Genomic DNA, 26,673 nt, shown 5'->3' on the forward strand with positions numbered 1-26,673 from the left:
CAGAGTTACTGTTAGGCAACTGCCCATACTCTTTAGCTATTTCAGGAGAAGGCTGCCCTGCATGTGCCTCCAGACTGAGAAATCCCCATGGTATTTCCTGCTCCATTGACGATGCCAAATGGTTGGAACTGGATTATGTTTAAGGTCCCTTCCAACCCAAACCATTCTATGATTCTATATTTTTAGGATTCATTGGTCACAGTAAGGTATCCAGTACAAAATATTTGGTAAAGGATTCCCTGTTGGCTTCAAGAGGGTCAGGATTTCTCTGCTATTGTTCCTACTATATACTCTAGTATGATATCAGTGAAGAGTTGAATCAAGCAAAATTTAAGAAAGTTGAGAGAATTTTAGCCAAGTACTTTGCAACTTTATTTCTGGAGCTGAATGCCCTCTTAACAGAGTTCAGTCTCAGCATTTAAAAAGGAGCTAAGTGTTCATTTTTACTCCACAGTTTACCTTCTATGCAGTAAAAATCTGACTAAAGCAAAAAATATGAGCTAATACAACTGTCATAAATGTAGCAGAGAAGCTTATGTGGCTAACTGAAGAAAGAGAAGCATAGCAATAACAAGTACCCAGGAACAAGTCCAAATTTCCTGTTGCAAGCACTTACTCTGGCTGCATCCTGTCCCTATAATGGGTAAGATATAAGCATGCAGCAAGCCCCCAGCCTCACTTCATGCTCTGGATCCTCTAAAAGAGATCCCCGTTCCCACCCAGACACATCAGGCTAAACGTTCCGTATCCAGGACCTCCAAGGATACATCAAAAGAAAGGGCTGGACAAGACCCTATTGATCAACTCTTTCCCAACAAACAGTCTCATGATAACTTTGTACTGTTACCAAGCTCAGAGTTACTGTTAGGCAACTGCCCATACTCTTTAGCTATTTCAGGAGAAGGCTGCCCTGCATGTGCCTCCAGACTGAGAAATCCCCATGGTATTTCCTGCTCCATTGACGATGCCAAATGGTTGGAACTGGATTATGTTTAAGGTCCCTTCCAACCCAAACCATTCTATGATTCTATATTTTTAGGATTCATTGGTCACAGTAAGGTATCCAGTACAAAATATTTGGTAAAGGATTCCCTGTTGGCTTCAAGAGGGTCAGGATTTCTCTGCTATTGTTCCTACTATATACTCTAGTATGATATCAGTGAAGAGTTGAATCAAGCAAAATTTAAGAAAGTTGAGAGAATTTTAGCCAAGTACTTTGCAACTTTATTTCTGGAGCTGAATGCCCTCTTAACAGAGTTCAGTCTCAGCATTTAAAAAGGAGCTAAGTGTTCATTTTTACTCCACAGTTTACCTTCTATGCAGTAAAAATCTGACTAAAGCAAAAAATATGAGCTAATACAACTGTCATAAATGTAGCAGAGAAGCTTATGTGGCTAACTGAAGAAAGAGAAGCATAGCAATAACAAGTACCCAGGAACAAGTCCAAATTTCCTGTTGCAAGCACTTACTCTGGCTGCATCCTGTCCCTATAATGGGTAAGATATAAGCATGCAGCAAGCCCCCAGCCTCACTTCATGCTCTGGATCCTCTAAAAGAGATCCCCGTTCCCACCCAGACACATCAGGCTAAACGTTCCGTATCCAGGACCTCCAAGGATACATCAAAAGAAAGGGCTGGACAAGACCCTATTGATCAATACCATGCACTTGTAAAAAAAGTCTTTTAAAAGAAATCAGACAAAAATCCTCAGCAGCAGGGCCATAGCAAGAAACTCAGGCTGAGAGATGGGTGGTATGAAAGTAAACAGACAGTAGACTGCCTCCTCTGTATAACCGCAGGAGACATAACACCGAGACAGTTTAAAAATAGCAAGACTTTTCCTATCAGTGCCAGTCTTCCTCCCAGGAACAAGTGACAGAAATGAAGGAAGATCTCAACTGACCACAAATCACTAGAAACCTGGGCAGGGATCCCAAGATAAAAGCAGCACAGGTTAACAACTCTGACGGAGAAAAGAGAACTGTAATTGGCAAATCTTTGCAGAGACATGAAAAGAACCTGCTACACAAATGGCTGATTCCTATCCCTTTTAATTTCACACTGATTTTTACAGTAATAATGCTTTTGATGTTTCTAGCTACATTTTAAAAGGCAATTGCCTGGGAAGGGAAAGGTGGGAAGGCAATGGTAGTGAAGCGCCCCAAGCAGATTCCAGTGTTACTTGAGTGTCAGTCACCCAACTCAAAGTGCAATGGAGTGAAAGACTACAAAATATAACTCTTCACCACGTCTACCAGCACCTGCTTCCAGACCATTCATGTAAGCCTAATTGTCTTAATTAGCCACAAAAACAGTCTTACAACATAATGTTCAAATGGGACCCTTTCCATAGGGTAAAGCAGGTGACTGCTGCCGCAGACACATCAAAAACATTTTCTGATTATTTTTACAGCTCTTTCTTGAAATATTAGTTAGGCCTGCAACAACAAATAGGAAATGTAGAATGCCTGGGTTTGTTTCAACCAGCAAACGCAGAGCAGTATGTTCAGTGATTAATAAAGCTCCATGTTTAGGTTAGAACACGGGAGATTTCAGAGGTGCCTGCTGCCTGAAGCTGTAGATTTTATGACAGTGAAGAAAAGGCTACTGGTAAGGCAGAAGGTTCTTAGAAAGGGTCTGAAGAGCATCAGCCATTAAGAACTTTGTTTTCTGTGCAGAAGAATAAATAATAGAGAATATCAGGGAGATTTTCAGAAGAGGCAAAGTAGTAGTATTTGAAGATGACATCTTGAGAGATTCCCTAGGCTTTATAAAACACTGTTCAGACCACATGGGATTTATTTTTTTTACTATCACAGACAAACATTTCCAAATTAATGTTTGATTTTGTTTTCCTACTTTTTTAATCATCTGAAACAAGGTTAATAGCCATTAGCTGAAGTTTCAGGAGACGGTGCAATCAGTATTTATTTCAACCTCCTGAACCTAAATGTGAAACTGGTTGCTGCCTTCTTTACAAGTTTTTTATCTGCATATCTACAGATTTAAAATAATAAAACATATTTAGAGATAAGTATAAAGATTTGGGTTTAATGTCTTCTTCTAGACAAAGCAGCAGGGCCCTATGGTCACCTAGAGAATTATTTTTACATGCCAATGACTCTTCCTAAACAGAGCAAAGTCAGACTGAATTTGTGTCCACTAAGCTCCATGACTGTTTGTATAACTGTATGTCACACTTTATGCAGGGTCATTTCTATAAAGCTTTTTCCTGCCCTACGTTGGTACAGTAGGAGAGGACAACACTGCCCACCTCAATACAAGGTTGCACAGGATTGCTTTTAATAGAAAAACTCCCATTTGTATTGCTGTTCTTGAAACTTGCAAGCTCAGATTTTTATGTCCCTAAAATGGCTTCTTGAAGTCAACAGGGTTATTCCTGTGGAGAACATGCTGTGTTCAGATAGCACAATATAGACACCCTCCTATTCTGCTTTGAGGGAACTTTTTAATGCTTAAAAAACAGACAGACAAGCAAAAGTAGAGACCGATAAACTGGCTGGATTACAATTTTCTGATTATTTGTCTGTCACTGCCAAGTTGCTTCAGCCTAGGGTCCCCCTCGTGGACTCAGCCTGTCATATTTTCATTCTCTTACATACTGAGAGATCAATTATACTATTTCTGTTAAAATCCTCTTTTTCCTTTAAAAAAAAACAACAGACCTGTTAACATCCATCCCTGCTCAATCACCAATACTAAGTTGTAAACTTTGTAGCACCAATTTTACAGCACATTACTTTGTTTTCTTTGTCAACCAATGTTACTAGTCTTTTTTCCTCCCTACCCACACACTTACATCCTTTAGCTAACGAATCACAGAATCATGAAACTATTCAGGTTGGAAAGGACCCTTGGGAATCACCAAGTCCAACCATCATCCCCACTCTACAAAGTTCTCCCCTAAACCATATCCACCAACACCACATCCAAACGACCCTTCAACACATCTAGAGATCGTGACTCAACCACCTCCCTGGGCAGCCTATTCCAGTGTCTAACCACTCTTTCTGTGAAAACATTTTTCCTAATGTCCAGTCTAAACCTCCCCTGTTGCAGCTTGAAGCCATTCCCTCTTGTTCTGTCGCTAATTACCTGTGAGAAGAGACCAGCACCAGCCTCTATACAATGACCTTTCAGGTAGTTGTAGAGACTGATGAAGTCTCCCCTCAGCCTCCTCTTTCTCCAACTAAACATTCCCAGCTCCTTCAAGTGTTCTTCATAAAATGTATTCTCTAGGCCCTTCACCAGATTTTTTGCCCTCCTCTGTACTCACTCCAGCACCTCGATATCTCTCTTGAATTGAGGTGCCCAAAACTGGACACAACACTCCAGGTGTGGCCTCACCAGTGCTGGGTACAGGGGGACAATCACCTCTCTGCTTCTGCTGGTCACACTATTTCTAATACAAGCCAGGATGCCATTGGCTTTCTTGGCCACCTGGGCACACTGCTGGCTCATATTCAGCCGCTTGTCAATAAGAACCCCCAGATCCTTTTCTGCCAGACACCTTCCAGCCACACTTCCTCAAGCCTGGAGCATTGCCTGGGGTTGTTGTGGCCCAAGTGCAGGACCCAACGCTTGGTCTTGTTGAAGCCCACACCATTAACAATCTGACAATCTAACCTAGTCCAACTCTTCAACTCACAAAAATGTCTGTAAAAAAAATTCTCACTTCATGCATCTTCAGGGCAAATGTTCTCCTAGACACTTGGTAAAGAAGGTTCTTTTTCCATTATTCTTTGGGGGTTTTTTTGGCAGACAGATTGAGCCAGATGCTTCTCTTGGAGTTATTTATTTCCCTTAAGCAATCTCCAGAAATTGCTTCTGCTTCTAAATTATTTAAAGTCAAACAACACCAACTCCCCTCTGATCTTTTGTTGCATAGATCACTAATAGGCAAACAATCAAAGACCTTGAGAATTTAACTTGAAAACATTTTTTTATTTGTTTGCTCTGTCCAAGCCATCTTAGTGTCACAGCCTTGCTGCTATGCTCATCTGGTACAGCTTACTTATTCCAGGGGGAAGGCCAGATGTTGACGTGCATATTTCTGGCACCAGATCCTAAAAAACTGAAGCTGTCATCAAGGTAGCACAGATATGAGTGCACATGCAAATCTTTTTAAGTTTTGATCCTTCTGTTAATTAAAACTACCTTGTATCTGTTTCATTCTTCACCTCATTAGAGAAGATTAAAACTTCCGCTTCATATGTGACCTCTTAAGGTGGTTCTGATCTAATTTTACCTTTTCTTTCAGAGAGGGCAGAGTATTTAGTAAGTTTTAAAATGTAAATGGTAAGGAGGAGCAGGAGACAATTTCATACTTTCCAGGTACTCTGGCAAAAACATTAGATTCAGCATCTAGACTTTGAACCATTTAGCAAAATCAATATTAATGCCTTCACTGAGACTAGCAGAGGAGAGAATTAACCTCAGTTGCACTTTTACCACCGTGCTTTAAATTTTTCCATCTAATTTAGTTCTCAGAAGTCTTCTCATGGTGTCCGTTTCTTCACCAAATCACTGAAGTTCCTGCATCACGGGCTGCAAAAGGATTGTTTGTGTGACAGCATATCTCCAACTGCTAAATCTAAACTAGTAGACACGTTGTTCCACCTGTCGACTTTTGCCACGTGTTTGGTTGTTGTAGCCAGTGAGTCATTAAGGAATTGCAAGCATGAGGGGTAGCAGCCTGCAAAGCAAGCCATAGGAAAATTCATAGAATCCTAGGGGTTGGAAGGGACCTTGAAAGACCATCTAGTTCAACCCCCCTGCCAGAGCAGGGTCACCCAGAGCACATCACACAGGAACGCATCCAGGTGGGTTTTGAATGTCTCCAGAGAAGGAGACTCCACAACCTCCCTGGGCAGCCTGTCCCAGTGCTCTGTCACTCTCACAGTAAAAAAAAATAAATTCCGATATTCACCCTGAACCTCCTACGCTCCAATTTGAACCCATTACCCCTTGTCCTATCACTGGTCATCACTGAAAAAAAGCTTAATTCCATCTTCCTGACACTCACCCTTTACATATTTGTAAACATTGATGAGGTCACACCCCTCAGTCTCCTTTTCTCCAAGCTCAAGAGACCCAGCTCCCTCAGCCTTTCCTCAGAAGGGAGATGTTCCACTCCCTTCATCATCTTAGTAGCTCTGCGCTGGACTCTTTCAAGCAGTTCCCTGTCCTTCTCGAACTGAAGGGCCCAGAACTGGGCATGCCATTGGCCTTCTTGGCCACAAGAGCACATTGCTGGCTCATGGTCATCCTCCTGTCTACCAGGACCCCCAGGTCCCTTTCTCCTACACTGCTCTCCAGCAGGTCAGCCCCCAAACTGTACTGGTACATGGTGTTTTTCTTCCCCAAATGCAAAACTCTACACTTCCCCTTGTTGAACTTCATCAGGTTTCTCCCCGTCCAACTCTCCAGCCTAAGTCTCTCTGAATGGCAGCACAGCCTTCTGGTGTGTCAGCCACTCCTCCCAGCTTAGTGTCATCAGCAAACTTGCTGAGGGTACATTCTATACCCTCATCCAGGTCGTTGATGAAGATGTTGAACAACACCGGTCCCAGTACTGACCCCTGAGGGACTCCACTAGTCACACACCTCCAACTAGATTCTGTCCCATTGACTACAACTCTCTGACTTCTTCCTTTCAACCAGTTCTTCATTCTTTTCCCTTTTGGAAACAAATAGGAAAGACATACCTAGAAAACTGAATATTGCATTATAGTCAGGAAGTACTGTGGGCAAGGCACAACTGTCATTTGCTATTGTATATTACAGTAACTCCATTGAGACTCAAGTATACTAAAAATATACTAAACAGGTGAGTCACAGCTATGTTAACAGTGTGATGAAAGTTTAAGATTAGTTTCCTGTATTAAATAAGTATAAGTTATCAAAAGGCATGTTTACTCCATCACAGAACAAAGTACAGCATCTCTTAAGTGCTGCAGTGTAAAGCTTTCTGTGTCAGTCTGTGAAGGATTGCTACACTTTCTTGATGTTGCCACACCATCTCATCTAGACCTGTCATCGAGGCCTCAAAACAGTTCTGGACCTTACAATGCTTACAGTTTACCAAGGAAAAGAGGCAGGAGATCAGGCTCTTGCAGCCATTTAACATCCATCAGCAAAAATAATCTAAGAAAAATTAACACCTCAGAAAATATGAAAAAAAAAGGACTTCAGCATTATTGTGTGTTGGTGCCACTGCACCAGCTTCAAGGAGCCTTATGGCAACCTAAAACTAGGCAGGAACACTGGCCACCAGCAGCAAAATACCTAAATACCCTCTACACATCCTTTACGTACCAAATCCAAAACCTCTGATCCGTTACAGATGCTTCTTTCAGATTCAGGAGAGCTTTCAGTTGCCAAAAGCTAGGATCTTGAAAGCTACCACAAATTAATTCAATGCATCAGTTTTCTCTTCACCTGAAGATGGATGGTTCCTGTCAAATCATCCAGCAGTGACTGGGCAGGCGGGAACCCAGCTTGTCTCCTCAGCAGAGGGAGCATGCTATTCCAATTACAGCTTACTGCCACACTCCTGTGGTGGATTGCAACCCATCCTGGGAAAATGGGAACATTTAGCCCATTTATATGCTGCTGATTACTGTTCTGTATAATCAGTGGTAAAGCCTGCTATCCCAAAGCATGGCATGCGTCTAACAGCAGGGCAGTTTCTAGTAATGCTTGGTTCTATTTCTGACACAAGTCTGCAAGTCTGTTGTGAATCCCCAGGCTTCCTGGCAAGCATTGATGTCCAGAGATCTCCATCTCAAGTAGAGCAGTATAAAGAATGATTTAAAAAACCAGGAAGAGAGAAGAGACAGATGCAATTAGGCATACAGACAGTTACTGTATGCATCTTACTCACGCAGTGCATGGTATTTTCTTACCAACAGAACACAAGAACAAAGACTTTTTCTCACTAATACATTCCCTGCTGGGCCCAAATTAATGCAGCATTTTCTTGTTACACTGCTGTAGTTGAAGCATGCCCTGCCTCCCTTTCTCTCTCAAGCTAACTAGGACAAATCAGGATTATCAAATAGCATACACAGATCTGTGTTTGTGTCTCTCAAAACCAGTATCTTTCAGCTGTCTTCTCAAACAGGCTTAGACAAAGCCTTGTCATACCACATGAAGCACAGAACCCTCCTTTATCATAGACCACCAATGGCAAAAGGAAGGGAAGTCTCCATGAACATTCAGACCCTGGGCCTCCCCTCAGGCCCTGGCAAGCAGCTCTAACAAGCCTGCAGTCAAGAAAGGTGTGATAGGCAGGAAGATTCAGGTCAATTCTTTGGAAAGGATGCTTTATGCATGCTGGTGACTCCCCTCTCTCCAGACACAGCCCTCTCAGCTGCAGAGAGCCCCTCACACCTGCTGTCTTTACAGGGGCTTCCCCCCAGCTCATCACACCACACAGCTCCTCACCCAGGCCACCACCAGCTCCATGGCCATGGGTGGCAGCTGGGTGACCTGAGCTTGGTACCAGGCAAATCTCTTCCTTTCTTCTCCGCCTGCCACACTTCAAGCCCTGTGCTCACGGGCTGAGTCATCTATCCTGCACCTGTTCCTCACACCCCAACTGCTGCTACTATTGCAGTCAGTGCCCCAGCAACAGGTCTGGAGAAGCTACCAGCCTTCTGAGTTAGTATTTCTGAGTATTTGTAAATTTGGACATCAGTTATACTCAGCAATGAGTTTTATTTGAAATAGCAAGAGAATAAGAATAGTATGAAGAATAAAGCCTTCATCCTTTATTTAAACTAATTTTGTAAGACACTGGAATAGCCTTGCTCCAAAACTAGGGCCATCAACACAGGTCAGTAATGCCTGTGTCTTAATCGAACTAAACTGTATATAGTTGCTCTTTGCATTACCAGTGTTCAGGAGGCTTGAGAGAGGAGTGGAAACAATTTAAATATTGCATGAACATATTTTTTTTCTTAATCATATTTCAAGTTTCTCTTGCTAGTGTTCTGGCATTTCTTTTAGCTTATAGATTATATTGAGACCCAATCTTCATGCTTCCCTCTGCAGCCACCTAAATTTTATCATAAAGGCCACTGTTATTTCCACCACCATCCATCTCTAAGAGCTTCAGATTTAAGCAAACCTCAGACACTAGAAGATGATAGATCTATCTGCAAAGGGGGATTCCCACAGTCTGTAGCCCTAGGATGTTAGGAATACTTGAATTAAATTTTCCCTATTCCTTCACCTCCATGTTGCCTAGGCAAGCTATAAAGGTACAGGAGATAAAATATACCATGACTTCTGCAATGAAAGCTACAGTGACTGTCCAGATGAGGCAGAAGCCCAAAGGTGGTCATACCTGAGGTGAGCATCTTGGGATGAAACATCTTCCTGGTAAACTATCCACAGCCAACCTGAGTCTCATAATTCACTCTGCTCTCTTTGGAAAAGAGGGTCACTCTGCTTCTCCCAGCCATGTCTGGACGTGGCAATAGCATGCAGAGAAGGCAGGCCCAGAAAGAAGCTCATTAAACTGAAGGTGCTCAGGGAAATCTAGATGCACAACTGGAGCTAATTCAGCTGATGCTTCTTCCTCAGTACTTTTTAAGCAGATTCCAGTGTCAAATATAACCTTGAGCATTCAGGTTAATTCGTTTAAATAGACATTAGAGAGAAAATGTTGAGTGAACACATAAAGTCTGAGATCCCAAACAGCTCCTCATTCTTTCTCTCTCCTTTCATCACCTTGAATGTTATAAGGACTAATTATGTAATTTTATTAAGAGCTTCGAAGGTGAGGAGTGTTGGGTAATTACTAAATATGTTTCTTCCTTGTGCTAATTACCAGCTCCTCTAGCACCAGTCTGTCCTTGTATGACCCTAGCCAAGTGCAGCAATGTTATTCCATTCAATTATGTGGCCTGTCTGCTCCTAAAAAAGTATTATTTTGAAACACCCAAGGCTTACCAATTTGGATAGTCTTGACATCACTGCAAGACTTACAGATGTGGACTCTTACATGCAAAGCTTGCCTGCTTTTTGCTTCTATTCACATGTACCACTGATTTCCATGCTTATATGGAAACAATGTAATTTTAGGGCAGATTCAGATGAGAGTAGAGCCAGTAGAGGATAGCTAACAAGACGGGGGAAGAGAGAGAGAGAATAAAAGACAGAGGCTGTTGTATACCAGCCCAGAAAAATTCCTGTAACAGGTGCTTGCCATCTGACCATGCAGTTTCTGAAATGCCTTGTTAGTCATCTAGCAGCTCAGGTTCTGAGGGACATAGCCACAGCAGGCTACCACATTATCAATTCCAGCTGTCTGCTTCATCTTCCTGATGGAGATCACACACCCCCCCCAGAATACAGGAGGCTGAGCAGACACATGGGGCATAAGAGCAGCTCCAGCTCACAGCCCTGTGACTTGGACTACACCCATGTTCAGTAGGAGTGTGAGCTGGTGGCCCCAAAACTCCAGTAACTGAGACAAGAGAGTGTCCCCCCATCTGTTGTCCCTCTTCCTGGAGTAATAATCTCCATCAAAGGTATAAGTCTTACAGGCAGGATGGTCACACAGATACATGACTGTAAATATGTCTGAGGTAGTTTACCTATGAACCTTCTGCCAAGAAGAAGAGCAGGAAAAGAAACTGTAGAAAGAAAAGTTGAGGAACTCCTCTGAGCTTCTAGGTTGTACTATGCACTACAGACCATAAGCAAGGAAAACTACATCCCAAGCCAATATAGTGATACATCTCCACTAGAGTACTTGAGTGAAATGGAAGGTGGAATGCAGGCGGTCAGCTGGCACTCTGCCAGGTAACATATGAGCAGTAGCAAGATGCCAGGTACATCCCAAATTTACCTCTCACAAAGCAGGATTGTGCTACAGAAGCCAATCTTCAGTGAGAGCCATCCATTCAGTATTGGATACAGTAGTGAGCTCAGCATTAGCCCCAGCATCAAGTTCAAGTAACAGGTCTAAGAGACCTTACAGTGCATTGATTGTTTAAAAGAGCTAAAGACCTGACTCTCCCCAAGTAGTTGCCTGAAAGATTTAGAACTGTCTAGAGAGATACTTCAGTCAAAATCCTGCTACCAGGCACCTTCATGCTAGCTGCAAGTATATTGCAGCCCAAGGCCTTCTCACAGGGACAGAAAAAAACCCCTCTTTCCCCCAATAAGCAGGATTTTTACTGATAAACCTTAACACGTTTGCAAAATTTCCAGCAACGTTTTAAGCATTGCTGTTATATCAAAGCTGTACTAGAAAAGCAAAACCCTGCAAGCAGTTCAAGAGTTTCTACTCTAGAAACTCTAGTTTCTAGTCTAGAGACACTAGTTTTAATTATGGAAGAGGGAGCAGATTGAAAGGAGTGGGTGGAGGGAAGTCTGGGAACATACAGTACTGTGCACTATGAAATGTTTCAGGGAAGTGGAAGGCTGAAGGGCAGCCCCACGTATTTTAGAGATTTAATGGTAAACGTTATTGCTCTTCACATGTGAAAGACATAATATGTATTTTTTTCAGTCTAAGCAGCTCACTTCAGATAGAGGCAAACAAGGAAGAATAAGTATTAAACTTCCGTAAGAGACACAGTGACTCACAGTTGTGCATCCAAGATGAAACACAAAAATGGTAACTCAAGTTGCCTTTGCCACACGAGGGACTCCTCAGCATTTAAAGAAGGGTAGGGCACCATACATTAGTTCAGAGTGCACAGCTTAATTTACAGACATCTTCATTTATCAAATAATTTAAACCCACTATTTTATTTCAATTGCCTTTTTGCAGAAACCTTTCTGCCTACATGTTTTGGAATCCAGACTCCTTGACACCATAGCTTTAGCAACACAGCCATCCCTTCAAGTCATTTCAGCAGGAGGGCACCATGTGCACCGCAGCATCTAAGACATTGCATTGTAAAGTCACAGCCTGAATTTCCACAGAAAGATGGTCAGAAAATTGAGGTTTCTTTTGCCAGTTTTCATTTCTCAGCAATAGAGCAACACCACAAAATCCAAGCGCTCTAATTAACAAATTTTGCTGGAATTTCTCATGTGAGTGGTCCCATGCTTTTTCTTCTCTAGAGAACCAGTCAACAGTTCTCTGGATACACCAGAGTCCTACGCTGCATCACTAGCGGTCCAGTAGAAGACATCCATGGCTACAACATACCATGTCACCCGTCAAAGGAGCTCAATCCATAGAAAATAAATAAATAAATAAAGCAGGCATGAGACATCATAACTAAAACAACCCTGAAATCAGGTTCATTCTAAGAAGCTTAGCTTCATGAACATCCCCTTTGCAGCCAAAGGGTCACTGATGAGAAAGTTTGACCTTAGATTAAATAATAGGGTTAGGGCTAGAAGTTTGTTGACCAACACACAGCCTAGCCTCTTAGAAAAAAAAAAAAAAAAAAAAAAAAAGAGCATCCTGTATGTTGCAGTGCTGGAACAGCTCCCTCTGGGAATTACAGAGCTGACAATTTTAGTCATCTGACAACCAGCACTGTTTGTAGGCATCAACGCCAAAGTTGCTCTGAATCTGCACAGCTGTTTCCTCAACTTTGTCTCACCACGCAAAACCCAGAAGGGCTCTTGCAGTCCAGAGGAAAACGGAAACTAAGCCCTGAGAGGTGGTACAGACCAGAAGGGAAACAGGCATAACGGTCCTAGAGAAAAGAGAAGTTTGACATGCTTTCCAGCTGGAGCAGGAAACTGCTCTCCTACCCCAATGAAACAGTTTCTGAAGCTGCAATAACAAAGCAAGGACCAAGAGGAATATGGAAAGGGAGGAAAAACAACCTTCTGACTCTTGTCACACTCGAGTAGGTGATAAACAACTTCAGACTCCAAGTTTTGTCCCAAGCAGATAATGCAGCTGCAGAGACTGATTGAGTAGTGTGGAGGACAAAATCCAGCAGAGAGACAGAGAACTGTAGGAAATACCAGTGACTTTTATCTTTCTCCTTTAAACAGTTATTTTTATTTATCAGATCTTAGAACTTGGGAGCTCCTTTTGGACCACACTGAGAATCCATGTGCTGCAAAGTCCGGCTTTGTCAGAGCCCCAGCTCCTCCTGGCACTTTCATTCAAGTCATGCTCCCCTCCAAGCAATTAGGCTTTGGTCATCCAGGCTTGCTCCCTGCCAGCTGCTACAGCAGTGGGGTACTGCTGCAAAAATAGGGCCAGACTCCAGAAATGCTAGCTCGGCCTCACAAAGAACACTCATGATTTAAGTTTCACCACAGCATGAGAGGATAAATTTGTTATTTTCAATTCAGTGATAATAATACCTCAAGAAACAATAACTGTGAAACAGAATTTAATTCTTAGGTCACCATCAGCTCTGTGTAAACCAGGGAGTCTACATCTGCTTCTGTGTGTGTTGCAATTACTTCTCTGGTTTCCACAGAGAAGAAAGTTAGATGCATAAACTGGCTGGAAAGCCACCATGAGGGACAAAGCCATGCCTACAAAAATACTTGAGGCTCAAGATGATATGCTGCCAAACTGGCCAAGTCTTGAGCCTCAAACACAGCTCTGGAAAATACCTGCACGTGTTGCTGGTTGCAGCAGCTGAGCTGTCAGTTGTTGCTGCCGGCTGTCACCAGGGAGTGACACATTGGCAAGGCTTCAGGCATAGCACAGTCTCATGGAGGCTAGCAAGGCAGAAGGTGGAAGTGGGGGGAAAACAGTTGCTTTTGTACAGGAGTTTTGGAGCTTCATGAAGAGAAACAGACACTGTGGGAGCTGGTAAAAGCCACATTCATGACAGTCATCAGCTGTAGGGCTCCCTTTATCCTCAGCTCTGCTAAACTCTCCCAGAGAGAGAGAAATATATTTCCTGGGTTAGAGATAGCACATGATGGTGGATCCAGCACCAAACACTGCATAATCTCAGTTACACAATTTTATCTTCATTTTTGGACTTTTCATCCCACTTCAGAATTCAGATTGCCAACCAGCCTCACCAAGCCATCTTGTGATACAAATGAATTAAAGATCATCTTCATAGCCAATTGCTCATCAGTGCTGAGGAAGGAATGACAATGCACAGAGCCTTGGAAGAGCAGCTGTGCAAAGACTTCACTGTTGAATGATTATTAACTACCCATCACTGTGGGGAACTTGTTTTTCCTGAACTTGGCTCATTTTCCCACACAGTAGGTTTTAGCCACACATAGGCCATCATCTGAACGTGCTTCAGATTGAAATGGCAAGAAGCAACTATTAAACACAAAGTAGGGGAACTCTGAGCACATCATGCAGAATTTCTAAGGAATATGTAATCTGTTGTTTTAATAATTCCTCTATATTTTATTGTTTTCTTCTATACAATCAGTATCTCATTAAAAATGCAACTTGTTACCCTTTTTGTCTCCAAATAGATCCCAAGCAAGATTTTGCTTTCAGCATTGACCGTTGCTCCGAAATTGCAAGCCAAACCTTTAACGTCAGAGCTGCAATGGTCTTAAGTAAGTGAACTGCTGTTTTCTCACACCACAAACAGGTAATCCGTGTGTGAGTATTGAAAAGTAAGCAAGGGTGACAGCCTCCTATAAAATACGAATGGGCTGAGAAATTTCAAAACCTGCACAGGCTACAGAAACATCAGTTCTCTTATCAGCTGTGTCTCAGAGTATGTGTGTCACCCTAAGCAGGTCATATCAGCCCCCAGCCCCTGTTCCTCTCCTGCTTTTCATTTGTACATATGGATAGCCAAGGGGTTCTAGAGGTTGTTTTCACAGCTAACTCTTCTGAGGAGACTCTTGTTGAATGAGACAGCTACAGCAATCCCACTCTTGTGTCAGCACCAGCAGTGCTTACCAAATCACCAAGGTGATCAGCCCTTGCAGATGGGAGACTGAATTAAGGGAGTCCCATGGAGTAAGGTGGGGGCACCTCTCTGCAGTGCTTGGACATGCAAAGAAGCATGCTGGGGATCCAGAGCACTGCAGGAGTGCTAGCCTGAGTCATGCCATGCTAGCTAGCAGTCATGCCAACAGCTCACCACCTGTGCTAACTGAAATTATACCCTCCAGCACTTGACTGATCAGCAATGAATGAAAGGTCAAAAACAGAATTGCATTTGCACTAACAGGCTGAGTGCTCAAGTTAATATTAGCCATAGTTTGACTTGTGATGTTTGTACAAGGAAGCCCCCTTCTGACAGCCTCATTGGCTCACCTATAACCTCTACTACCAGGGTTTAAGTATGAGAGTGCTACTGTATGCTCCTGGTGATGAAAATAAGTTTGTGTGCCAAGTGCCCGGGGAACGCTTGCTTCCATGCGAAAGGTGTCCCTCTCGTGATACATGCTGCCCTTTTGCCTTTAAACAAACCCCCAAAATCAAATTATAGGCATTTGCAAATATTTTTTCAACAACTCTGAGTACAGGGCCTGCCTCTAAATCCAGTAGCCTCACTGGCTGTACGTTAGCAAGCTAGGCACAAGAAGGCAGCCTCCTAAGGCTGCCAGACTGGTCTCTGGCACATGTCTGGCTTAGGCCAGCTACTGTTTTCCCAGGCAAAAGGTACAGGCCTGCTGTGGTCCCTCTACTAGGGACACAAGGGAAGAAACAGCTTTGGTACATGGACACAAGCTTCACTTAAACTAGCTGGCCTTAGTGTCAGAGAGTGGAAACGAACATAGTTTAACAATCAAAATACATGCTGTTAAAGTCCTCTGTTCTATACCTCAAGGAACTTAGACACCTGCTCTTGAAGCATGGATTTCTGTATATCAGGAGTTATCCATGAAGAAAAAGCATGCAATGGCTTAAACACCAGAGGAAAAGATTGCATATCTTTAAAAATAAATTAATAAACCTATTTATCTTTGCACTATCTCTGAGCTCTCCTGCTTTGTGTGTAGGAGAGAACATCAAGGAACTGCGTGTCAAGCTTGACCTAATCATGAATGGAAAGACCGTCCTGAGCTACTCAGACACACTTTGTGAGCCGGGTCATTCTAAGCTTATTTTTTGTGGAAAGAAGAAAGGAGGTAAGTTAGGTAGCACCCCATGTTTCATGGCTACTGAATACTCCAAGCAGGACACACCCACTGTGCTGTTGAACACACCAATACATCGTAATGTTCTGTTTACTTCAACAGCGTGTTAATGGATGACAGAAACACAGTAGGGCAGAGATGTTTTCACTTCAGAGCCTGCTTTTTCCCCTAACCTGTTTGCTTGCTTTTCTTTGAATTACAGAATATCACATGGACATGGAATTTTAAGTCCATAAAAAATAACTGTGGTAACGTGACCCTACCAAACAGCAGAGAGGTCCCTAAGCCCTATTTATAGCCACATGGCTGTCATGTGAGCAAGAAGTATTGCAGAACTGGCCTTTATTTTTGTCAAAGAAATGGCTGAGCAAACAAACAAGCTGTTCTGAACATGTTCTTCACTATTAAGCAAGTAACACTTCCATGTCCTTAAAAGCAGTTCTTAACTCACTTTGAGGATTTCTGCTTTAACAAGAATATTTGGACCAAGATACTGTTGAATGTCATCTATGGTTTGAATCTTGTTTCGGCTCAACATGTGCCTGTGCAGCAGTAAGATTACTTCAGATCATGCCAAACTGCCAAATGGTGAAGATTTGCACCAGTTGATATACAGTGGCATTAGCTGTCTGAAGAGAGTAGGCATCTTTGGTCCCAGGTGAGCCTGGGCACCCCGAGATCCCTGCTGTTGTGATGCAGGCCAAGTAGTGCAAGGCTAGCCCTACTGTGTCCAGAAGAACTGTGGTCATGCCTCTGGGCTGTCGTATCTTAAATGGTTATTTTGAAATCCCTCTTACATCATGATCATCTCTTTAGGCTGATTTTAAAATAAGCAGGTAAAGCTGCAAGGAAGTGGCAGACTTTCAAGTTGTTAGAGCACCAGTTAGTTTCAGCAGCTCTGCTTTCCTTCCATTCACTTGCATCTTCATCCTGATAATGCTGTAATAATTCATGTGGTAGGGCTATGAGTTTAAAGACCATGCATATCACCACTGCTAAGACAGCCCCTAGAAAATTAGTAAGATATTTCATACAACATAGAAATATCACAAAATAGAGAAAACCTGCATGAGCAAACAATTGTGTAAATCCTGTAAGCCAGATAGACAAACAATTAAAATCAGAGGTTTCTTCATTGTGTATTGAATGACAAAGGGAAAAAAAACACCCACAGATTTGCTCAAAAAAAACTAATTCTGATGAAGTACTAAATAACAATCTTTAGAGAATACATAAAAGAGAAGTGGAATCACTCCTTAGTTGAGCACAAAATGCTATTCATACATTAAGCCACAAAGCCAAAACCTCCTGAGGTTTCCAGGCCCTTTAAACAGAGAGGTGATTGGTTCTATTAATTGAAGTACATGATGATATAAAGTCATAACTGGTTGTTTAAATAATAATACATATCTTCACTTAGAAGCAACCCCAAGTTAGTGCAAGGATCATTGCTACACACCTTTTAATACACACCCTCTTGTTCAGTACTTGCTTTTAATTTAGTAATTAAAGTCACAGTGCGAAAGTGAACTTTCTCAGACTAAGGTTCAAACTGAAAAGGTGGTATTTCATAATTAGTTGACATTTGATTCTAACCAATGTTTTAGGACACAAGTGAGCTGAAGACCAGTTTGAGGTAATTTAGCACAGTCATAATTTACCATATTAGCACAACCATAAATCTGACCTAATACTTATGCAGAAAGTACAACCTTGTGAATGGCCATGCATGCAGCCTTGCAAAGGTACAGAGGAGCAGATAGTTCTTTCAGCTGAAGCTTTTCATGCAGAGTCCTTTTTTCCTCTCTTGTATAGGCAACACTTCCAACATCTGGCCAGACCTGACCCGAGTTTAAATACAGCTCCACATAGAATTTGCTTGCCTTCTAAAAGTAGACCAAAAATTGTCTGATCCTGCTTTTCCCAAAAGGAGACAGACTTTAGCTCTGCTACAGACTTTGCTGGTCCACTCACTCATATGGACAAGGAGAGCAGTAGTTAAAGGAAGAGAGACTTATAAGAGCCAGATGTGGCAGAGTCTTTGATATTTAGTGGTGTGGGTTTGGGTTGTGTTTTTTTTTCTTTTCCCTTTGCTCTCCTATAATGGTACAGTTTTGCCCTGACTGGAAATACTTCAGGAGACTGAAAATAGCTGCAGGTTTCATGTTCATCAGGACCATAATATAGTATTTACTATTTGAGTTAAGCAAAGGTCACATTTAGCACTGCTCACTGGGACTCCTAAATAGGATTCCAAAAACTTTTTCTTTGAGCTATGTGACTGTTGTGAAGTTGCTAGCTCAAAGGTTGCATGGAAGTGGGCAGCTGTCCATTTCAGAAGAACAACAACAAAAACTGCTAAATTTTTTGTGGCATAACATGAACTCAGCTCTTCCTCTTTTTTAGTAGAATGTGCTGGTTATTTCCCATTTCCTTCAAAGCAAATAGTTACGCAAGATTTAACAGATTTCCTAATGTAATCACTAAAATGGGTGAAAAAGACCTACCAGGGTCATGTTTAGCAATGTGCCAACCACAGCTTGCAGGCTTAAACAAAACTTCCTGACAAGATAGTTGCATCCCCTGCAAGTTCACAAGTTTTCTTTCAGTTCCAACTGATAAAGGCACCATCCCAGAACTTGCACAATTTTTATGCACACTCCCAAACCATAGAGAAAACCTCCCTTGCTCCAAGTCTCCATTCCTTACATTATTGCCCCTTTTTTGTTGGCATTGCAGTAAGTTTCTAAAGTAGTATTTGTGAATAGAAGCAGAGAACAAGTTACAGAACTGGGTATCACACAGAGTTTAGGTTCACATTTCTGAGAAAGCAGCCACATCACAAAGCAAGACCTTAGGCTGCCTTGCTTAGCCCCTCATCTCACTTTTTCCTCCCCAGTAAAAAGAGTGGATGTTTCTCACCCAGCTATGTATTTATATACATATATGTATTTATATTTTTCTCACTCATCTATGCACCTATAGCTGACAGTTACTCAGATCATTCCTGTATCCCTAAAACTCACAGAAGTTGTGTGTCAGTTGCATGGGTGCAAGATCGTGTCCTAGAAGAGCTCCAACACGAAGCATTTAAGTTCTAAAAAGATTTAAAACAGCAAAAGGAAGAGGTGGGTGCAGATGTACAAGGCCTTTATATAGTACAAGAGTGTGAGAATGTTTAAAGATTTTCAGTGCAAGGAAGATCTGAGAAAGAGGAGTGAGAATTTCATTATAGGTGTTTAGTCAGAAATGGGAGGCATCTTCATGATAAATGATAACTAGTAACTTGAAGTAATCTTCAGGAAGTTCTAACATTTTTTAAAACTCTGCCTCAGACTAGAAGCTGCTAGAGGCCTACTCAGTGACAGGGAGAAGGACAAGTTACTTTTGCTAGAAATTATAGTGAAAAGCTGCTACAATTAATACAATATCAAGCATTTTCCAGGGTGCTTTATAGAAGTCACCTTCAGTAAGAACTTTAAGAAAAAAGACTGAACATGGTAGGTCGACTGAAAGCACATCACTGATGACAGCAGGCTTGACATACTATAACTGACTAGCAGACCAATAAAGACATATGGGACTTTGTAATTGGAAAAATGCATTTGTGATTTATGCTTTTCCCAATGTTCATACGTTTTTTGCAACTACATCTGGGCTCGCTCTAAAAAGCCCACAGAATTCTTTCAATGAACTAGGCTCAGTGTTTGTGACAGTTACATTTGCTGCAGCAGATGTGTTCATCCTCTTTCAATTGAGGAATGCAAAAATGTATGAATACATGGAGAAAAATGTGAGCATATGAAGGATGCTGTGACAAACTATAGTCCTTAAAGCCTTGGAGGATGTTTACACGTCTGGAATTATAGGAGAAATCCTCATGGGAAAGGAACACTAAATGAGATTTGAAAAGCCTGATCCAGCCAGCATAGGCACTGAGGTGGTTGCCATGGTCCAAAGTGAGTATGAATAATAAAATTCAGCAGATCCATATTATTTCCTTCAGGACTCAACTAGCTGAAAATTAAAGGTGCCCTTGCTTTCCTATCAGGACATACTTTCAAAACAGCACGGTACTTTTTACCCACATGATTGAAGCAAGGAAGGTCACAAGTCTTTTCTAATGTCCAGGAGAAACCTCCCATATTTCAGCTTGTTCTCACCAGCTCTTGTGCCATCACTGGGCACCATAGGAAAGAGCCTGGCTCTGTCTTCTTTGCACCTCTCCCCCCTTCAGGTATTGGTACACACTGATGTGCTCTCCCCTAATCTTTGTTTTCTAGGCTGATGGTTTTAGCTCCCTCAGCCTCTCCTCATTGGAGAGGTGTTTCAATCCCTTGATCATCCCAGTGGCCCTCCATTGGACTCTCACCAGTAGCTCCACAGCACACAGGTTCACAGCTGTGAACCACTGCCAGACCCCTGGTTAGAAAAAGCTAAATAAGGGCAATGCTAAAGCACAAAGTAGTAAACATGGACCTCAAACTGGACACACAACATCTAGCTCGACAGTTTGAGGACCCCTAAAACATCGTACAGCCCATACCAGTGACTAAATTGATTACCAAGCAAAGGTATAACTACCAGAAATTACAGAAAACTTCTCAGAGAGGCCTGAGGCAGAGCCTTAAAGCTGGATTCATTTAGCTCTGATGTAATCATTACTTTGTCACAGCAAAGGGGGAGGAAGGGGGAAATAGCTTCTACCTACACTGAAGGAGAGATTAGCATTGCCATCATTTCAGAAGCAAATTTATGGCCTGATGACTCCTACTTCATTTTAAAATGTAGGCTTTGCAGAGCCTGAATGCTGCATCTGTATGTTTACATTTTTGATGGCTTTCTGACAGCCTGAGACCCTAACAAGCCACATGATCCTAAAGAAGTTTCCACATCCCTGTGAAAATGGACAGTGCACAGCCCGGTTTCCTCTCCACTCTCCCTGGGGCCATCCAAGGTTTGTTAGGCTCAGAGTTGACTGAAGGAGAGAGAGACAAACAAGGCTCTTTGCTGAACAAAAGGACACACAGACCACGCCATTGCATGGCCCACACCACCCTGAGGGGGCAGCTCACAACATGGCTTAGCACACATCAACACGCAGCTCAAGTACCGAGGGAGCCACTCATCACCCAGTCATGCAGTCTGCAGTGCCTTTAACTCCCATTTAGACTCTAGTGAAGTTGTGAACAGAGAAGTGGGCTGTACTGTATCTTTTAAAACTCTTGAGTCATCGTTCTCTGCAGAGGAGATGCATCAGACTCCAGGGCTCCTGTTTCATGCACAGAAGCCAGCAGTGATGGCAATTGCTCTTTGAAAAGGAATAGACTTCTTAGTGTCCAGGTGAAGTAGCCAGGGATGCAGAGAGGAGCGAGTACAGTACAAATGCTGCAACATAACTCAGTTCAGAGTGACAAGCCAAACATACTTACTCTGTTTTGGTATTAGGTTTTACAGGGCAACACTGAGAAGTTTCACATCTTCTCCTGCTTCCAGGATCATCAGGGCTTTATAGTTAACAAACTCCTCATTGGTCATGTCCCAGGTTTCTCTTAACTCTTTCCTAGTTCATCTTATATTCATAATTCTTAATATAAGTTTGTTCTAAGGCACTGACTAACATTTCATAGCATGGGGAAGACTTTCTGCAGATTCTTTCCCAGTCAGACACCTACTGCATTATGGGATGGACCATACTACATAAACATGTTACAAACCTTTTGTCCAACCTTTCACAAGAAACAGTTTAAACCAGCACAGCAAGGCTGGACTGAAACAACTCTCCAGAAGTGACAAGCATCAAGATGACAACACATACTCATATAAATATGATTAAACACTCTTCTGTCACTGTCAAAGTAAAGAATATTTCATGACACCTACAAAAGAGAATCCTTAAACAGTTCTTAGACTTCTCCACAACTTGTGGAGGACAAATTGGGCAAGAATTTCTGAAATACTCAAACATCTACAAATTTTATTTTCAGTCAAGTCTGTGCAGTTTGGCCCAGTAAGCTATGAAAAAGTAGGAGGAACTGCAGAACAGCTTGCTAATTCTGTCCATTAGTGCCAAAGTTGCCCTTTCTTCAACAGCAAAGAGCAAGCATGCCTCACCATTAGGAAGATAAGGATTAGAAGGTGGAACTCCTGGGCTCTGTTCGGGTCACCAACTTGTAGTGGCTTTAGCACATCATGTAACTTCTTGGTGAATGCTCCCTTAGCAATGAGACAGACATATTCCTTTAAGGTCATGTTCAGCAAGCAAAGTCGACACCTAGAGAAACATTCAGCTCAGATGAGTTTTTCTTAAAGCTACCAGAACAGTATAGTTCAACTGTTGCAGCTGCAGGTGTTTAACATGTCATGCTAAGGACCTGTGTCTAGAAACCTCTCTCCCCTTTCATTTCCCCATTTGCAGAATGTAGGCTGACATAGGAACACCCACCCAGCTGTGGTCACCCATGACCCCCTCCTCCACTGAGAAAGGGACTCCGGGTCCTCCTTGAGCCCAGGCCCTGTCCTGCCTTTCCCATACAGCAGAACACAACTTGTATTTCTCAGAAGGGCTGTCACACGACTGTACAGAGCAGTTTGCTGTTCCGTAACTCTTGTCACTGCAACAGTTCACGGTGCTATTACCAAAAAGCACCTACAACCAGCTGCTTGCTTCCTTTACGTGCTGCATATGCCTAACCCTCCATCACCATTTTTGCTTTTCAGAACATCTCTATTATGAGGGACCAGTCACACTGGGAATCAAAGAAATCCCACAGGTAAGCTGGTCACAGCTGTGCTTCCAAGCAGAAGGGCTTTCTGGATGAGGTATGGTCAGAAGACTGCCAGCAATCCTATCAGCACATTCCAAGCTCCCCCAGCTGGCACACTGGATCTGATAGCGTTTGCATGACCAGCCCTTTCCAATATTAAGTGGCTTTGCTGAAGGTATTAGACAACCACCATTATCCAGAGACAGACAGGTTTTCTTAGGATAGCAGATCCCCTCTACCAGCACTAAGTCATGCAGCCATGCAGATGCAATTGTACGTGTTCTACTACACATATATGGTGTTAGTGAGGTCTCCTAAGTTGCAAACAAAAGTACAAGTTACTGGATCAAGAACAATTTGCCTGGACTTATGCAGCCTTAAAATAAGAAAACAATGTCTTAGAAAGGTGAGAAAACAGACAGTACTCCGTGAATTGCTCTGAATTTCCTGGTCATCCAATACTGGTGCTCTTTACAAGCAGCCTTCTCCACACAGAGCAAAGTTCCATCCTTAAAGGTCAACCAAATCACATTGTAAAGCAAGATAGGTCTCAAGTGCCAAACATACTACTTGTTACAACATGAATCTATATTTGACCAGTAGACAGCAGAGGATCTTTAGCCACATACGCCAAGAGACTAGATTGGAGGGAAGAAGGCCAGATCTGGATCATCAAGGCATCTAGTTGAGAATGTGGCTCATGGTCACCACCACTGTGAAGTCTCACAGTTCAGGTGATAAAACACTGCTTAGATTTACTCACACAAAGAAGCACAGCATGAGCTCTCAGTTCTTCAGGAGCAGAGATAAAACCTATGTCACAGCTTCAAAGATGAGATAGGGGGCCTGCTCAGCACTGGATTGGTCCAGGTGCAGCAAAAGTAGAAAACAGGATCAGAACAGAGATACAAAACAAGGACATGAGTCCCAGAGACCCTGGCTTGCCCAGACCTGTAGAGGTGATATCAAGGATAGCTGGCTTTTAACAGGATCCAGCCTCTGTAACAGCTACCATCTCAGGTCTCAGTTTTGCCTCAGTGATAGCAGCAAACAAACCCTTCATTTTTCCAAGGCTTTCACACAGAAAGCTAAGCTGGGCCCCCTTACACAGCCTGTTATCCCACCCTTACCAACCTGCTTCCTTGAAGGCTACATCTAGAGATGCTGTGTCCATCAATGCCCTTTTTTTATTACAGTGGAGTACCTAAGCTCCTATCAGTCACTCTCCTGCTCCAAGAGCAGCTTTACTAACAGACTGAGGACACTTCTGTCATACAGGCATTAGAGAATTTGAATTATAGGTCTTTACAGCAAAAATAAGCCCTAGAAGCATACACTCAGACCAGTAAAACTTCAATTCTGAGCAAATTAGCTGAATTTGGAGCCAGAAATTCCATGACTGTTCACAATCCTCCTTTTAATAACATTTTTTGCCCATGAGCAAAAAATTATTCTGGAGGAGGAAAAAAAAAAATCTCATCAGCAACAAGCAATGGAAATGAGTTACTATAAATCCTCTTCCATTTATGAAACTCTAAGCTTTTGGAGAATTAACATGCTTGTGAGAAAGGGAATAGGAAGCCTTTTTTGTTAATTAATCAATCAGGCAAATAATCCTTCCACGCCTGCAATAAGGAGTTACTCCATGCAGTGATCATCTCCTTATTACAAAGAACAGCCCAAAGGACATTTGTGCAGACTGCACAGCAATTACAACAAGGCTGTATTCTCATGAGCATACTGCCATTTGGCCTCTCTCTAAATTTGGAAGTTACACTGAGCTTGAACCTCTCTGTGAGGACACAGGCCAGTTACTGCTTTAGAAATCCCATGGTAAAAGGCAAATGTCAAGAAGCCTGAGTCATTCTAGCTGCACCTTCTTCTACTCCAGAAGCAGAAGAGTTCTGAGCAGGGCAAGGTTTCTCTATGGTTCAAGGCCAGGAGGTCACTGCTGCCAAACTCTCCCACTCCAGGTTTTGCTCCCCTCCAAGCTCCAGGAAAAAAAAAAAAAAAAAAAAAAAGATACACTGCAGAGCCAGAAATCTAGAGTGAATAACATCCAGTTCATCTCTTCCTCCAAATCTGTTAATGGGCCTTGTCACCTCTCCTGCCCAGTGCTTCTCCTTCTCCAAGTGTCTGGAGAGAACAGTTTTGACCACTAAAGCCACAGGTTCTTTAAGGTTGAGACTTTTTGCACTGCAATGATGAAAGTTCTCCCTAAAGCCTAAATTATTAATAGGTTTAGCAATACAATTTGAAGTTAAACTACCTCGTTTTATCATACAGGAATTCATGGCAAATTGAGTCCTCTCTACAAGCCAACCCTCAAGGTGCTCTCTTTTATAAAAATGAATATCAATAACAATGTACATGTTGAACAACAAGATCCAAGGAAGAGCAGTGCCAGACAACCAAGCACCTCCTCCTCTTCCAATTACTAAACAGCACAGGCCACACTATTCTTGCCCATAGGAATAATGGGAAGTTAAACAGATTTGAAAGGCATTTCCATGCATCAAAACATTTTGTTCCTCTTGTACTGGTTTAATTTTGAACTTGTGCTGTCAGCATTGATATCCCCAATGAGAATATTTTGGCAGAAAATATAGGCAAGTCCTTTACCAGTTTTGAATCTCATTCGGACACAAAAAGTTTTTGGATCAACTTGATGGGAAATGTATTACTCAGTTTTTAGGAGGAGGACTCCCTCATAGAAACAGAAGCAGTTATATACTACTGATGGGCTAATCTTTTGCTTTGTGTTTGTCTCACACAGGGAGATTACACTATTACAGCAAAGCTGACTAATGAAGATCATGCCCTTGTTGCTTGTGCCGATTTTACCGTGAAAAATTATTTAGACTATTATTAACAAACTAATCTCATGAAAAGCTACAGACTACCAAAGCTATTAAAGCCAAATTAGCTGCTTGCATGTTACAATGATTCTGAAGGAAAACAGTCCCTACACAGGTAGTTCTGATGCTATTGCTCTTTATAACTCACTGTTTTCAAGAAGTCACTAGACCCTCTAGTGGTAATTTTATCTCTAAATGTACACTGTAGCCCACCTTTGCTTCTAATATATACAAGTAATATACACAAGTAAATATATGCAACTAAAAGTATCCAATACCAGCATTCTCATTTTAGGATGAAAATAGCATGAGGAAGAGGCAAGAACCTGAATATTTTTATTTTGCAGTAAATTATGGACTTACCCATTTCTAACACAGGCTAAAGACGACTTGTCATATTATGATGTTACAGCACTCAACATTTTCAGTCTTCCCCGGGGCCTATCTGGAGCCTCCACTAATACAGATTTCATTATAACCACAACCAAAGACCTGATAGGACAAACATGCCTTTCTTTCCCAGTGATCCATGCCCTGTCACTGGATTGCTACCACTCAGATCTTCTGGAATCTGCCTGGAATTTTTGTTCTTTAGTGCCCTTTAAGTGATATGTGAATCATTCTTTATATAACCTATGTGTTCTTCTTGCTTCTTAATAAATTCATAATGAAAGAGTATTTTTTCTTCTTTTTTTCCTCATTATTTAAGGATCCTTCCAAAGATTAAAATGGGGCAGGGGAGTGGGAAGGGGGGAAGGAGGGAGATCAAGGGAAACAATTTAAATGAGCACCTTTTATTACAAAATATCGGTCATGTTGACACACATTTTACTTTAGCAGAGTACAAACTGTTACTTGCTTTGAGGATGAACCCCCAAAAGTAAACACAAGTTACACTCCCAGGTGCAGCTCTCTCATTCCAGGAGCCTTTGCAGCTGGCATAGCTGACGGATAGTTAGATAACCAAGTGTAGGGTAGCACATGGGATTAGGATCCTGGGCTGGAGA

General features: G+C 42.2%; 1 protein-coding gene across 1 annotated transcript in view; it reads left to right on the top strand.

Moving 5' to 3' along the window:
* Nucleotides 1-25,842, top strand: part of LY86 (lymphocyte antigen 86) — a 27,892-nt gene extending 2,050 nt beyond the window's left edge. Inside the window, exons 2-5 of the mRNA XM_010000919.1 lie at nucleotides 14,416-14,502; nucleotides 15,904-16,032; nucleotides 22,762-22,814; nucleotides 25,585-25,842. Coding sequence (XP_009999221.1) covers nucleotides 14,416-14,502; nucleotides 15,904-16,032; nucleotides 22,762-22,814; nucleotides 25,585-25,680 — 365 coding nt within the window. The 3' untranslated portion in view covers nucleotides 25,681-25,842. The remainder of the gene's footprint in view (nucleotides 1-14,415; nucleotides 14,503-15,903; nucleotides 16,033-22,761; nucleotides 22,815-25,584) is intronic.
* Nucleotides 25,843-26,673: the final 831 nt, after the last annotated feature.

This window comes from Chaetura pelagica, unplaced genomic scaffold (genome assembly GCF_000747805.2).
Source record: "Chaetura pelagica isolate M959 unplaced genomic scaffold, ChaPel_1.0 scaffold104, whole genome shotgun sequence".
In the NCBI taxonomy this organism is placed as follows: Eukaryota; Metazoa; Chordata; class Aves; order Apodiformes; family Apodidae; genus Chaetura; species Chaetura pelagica.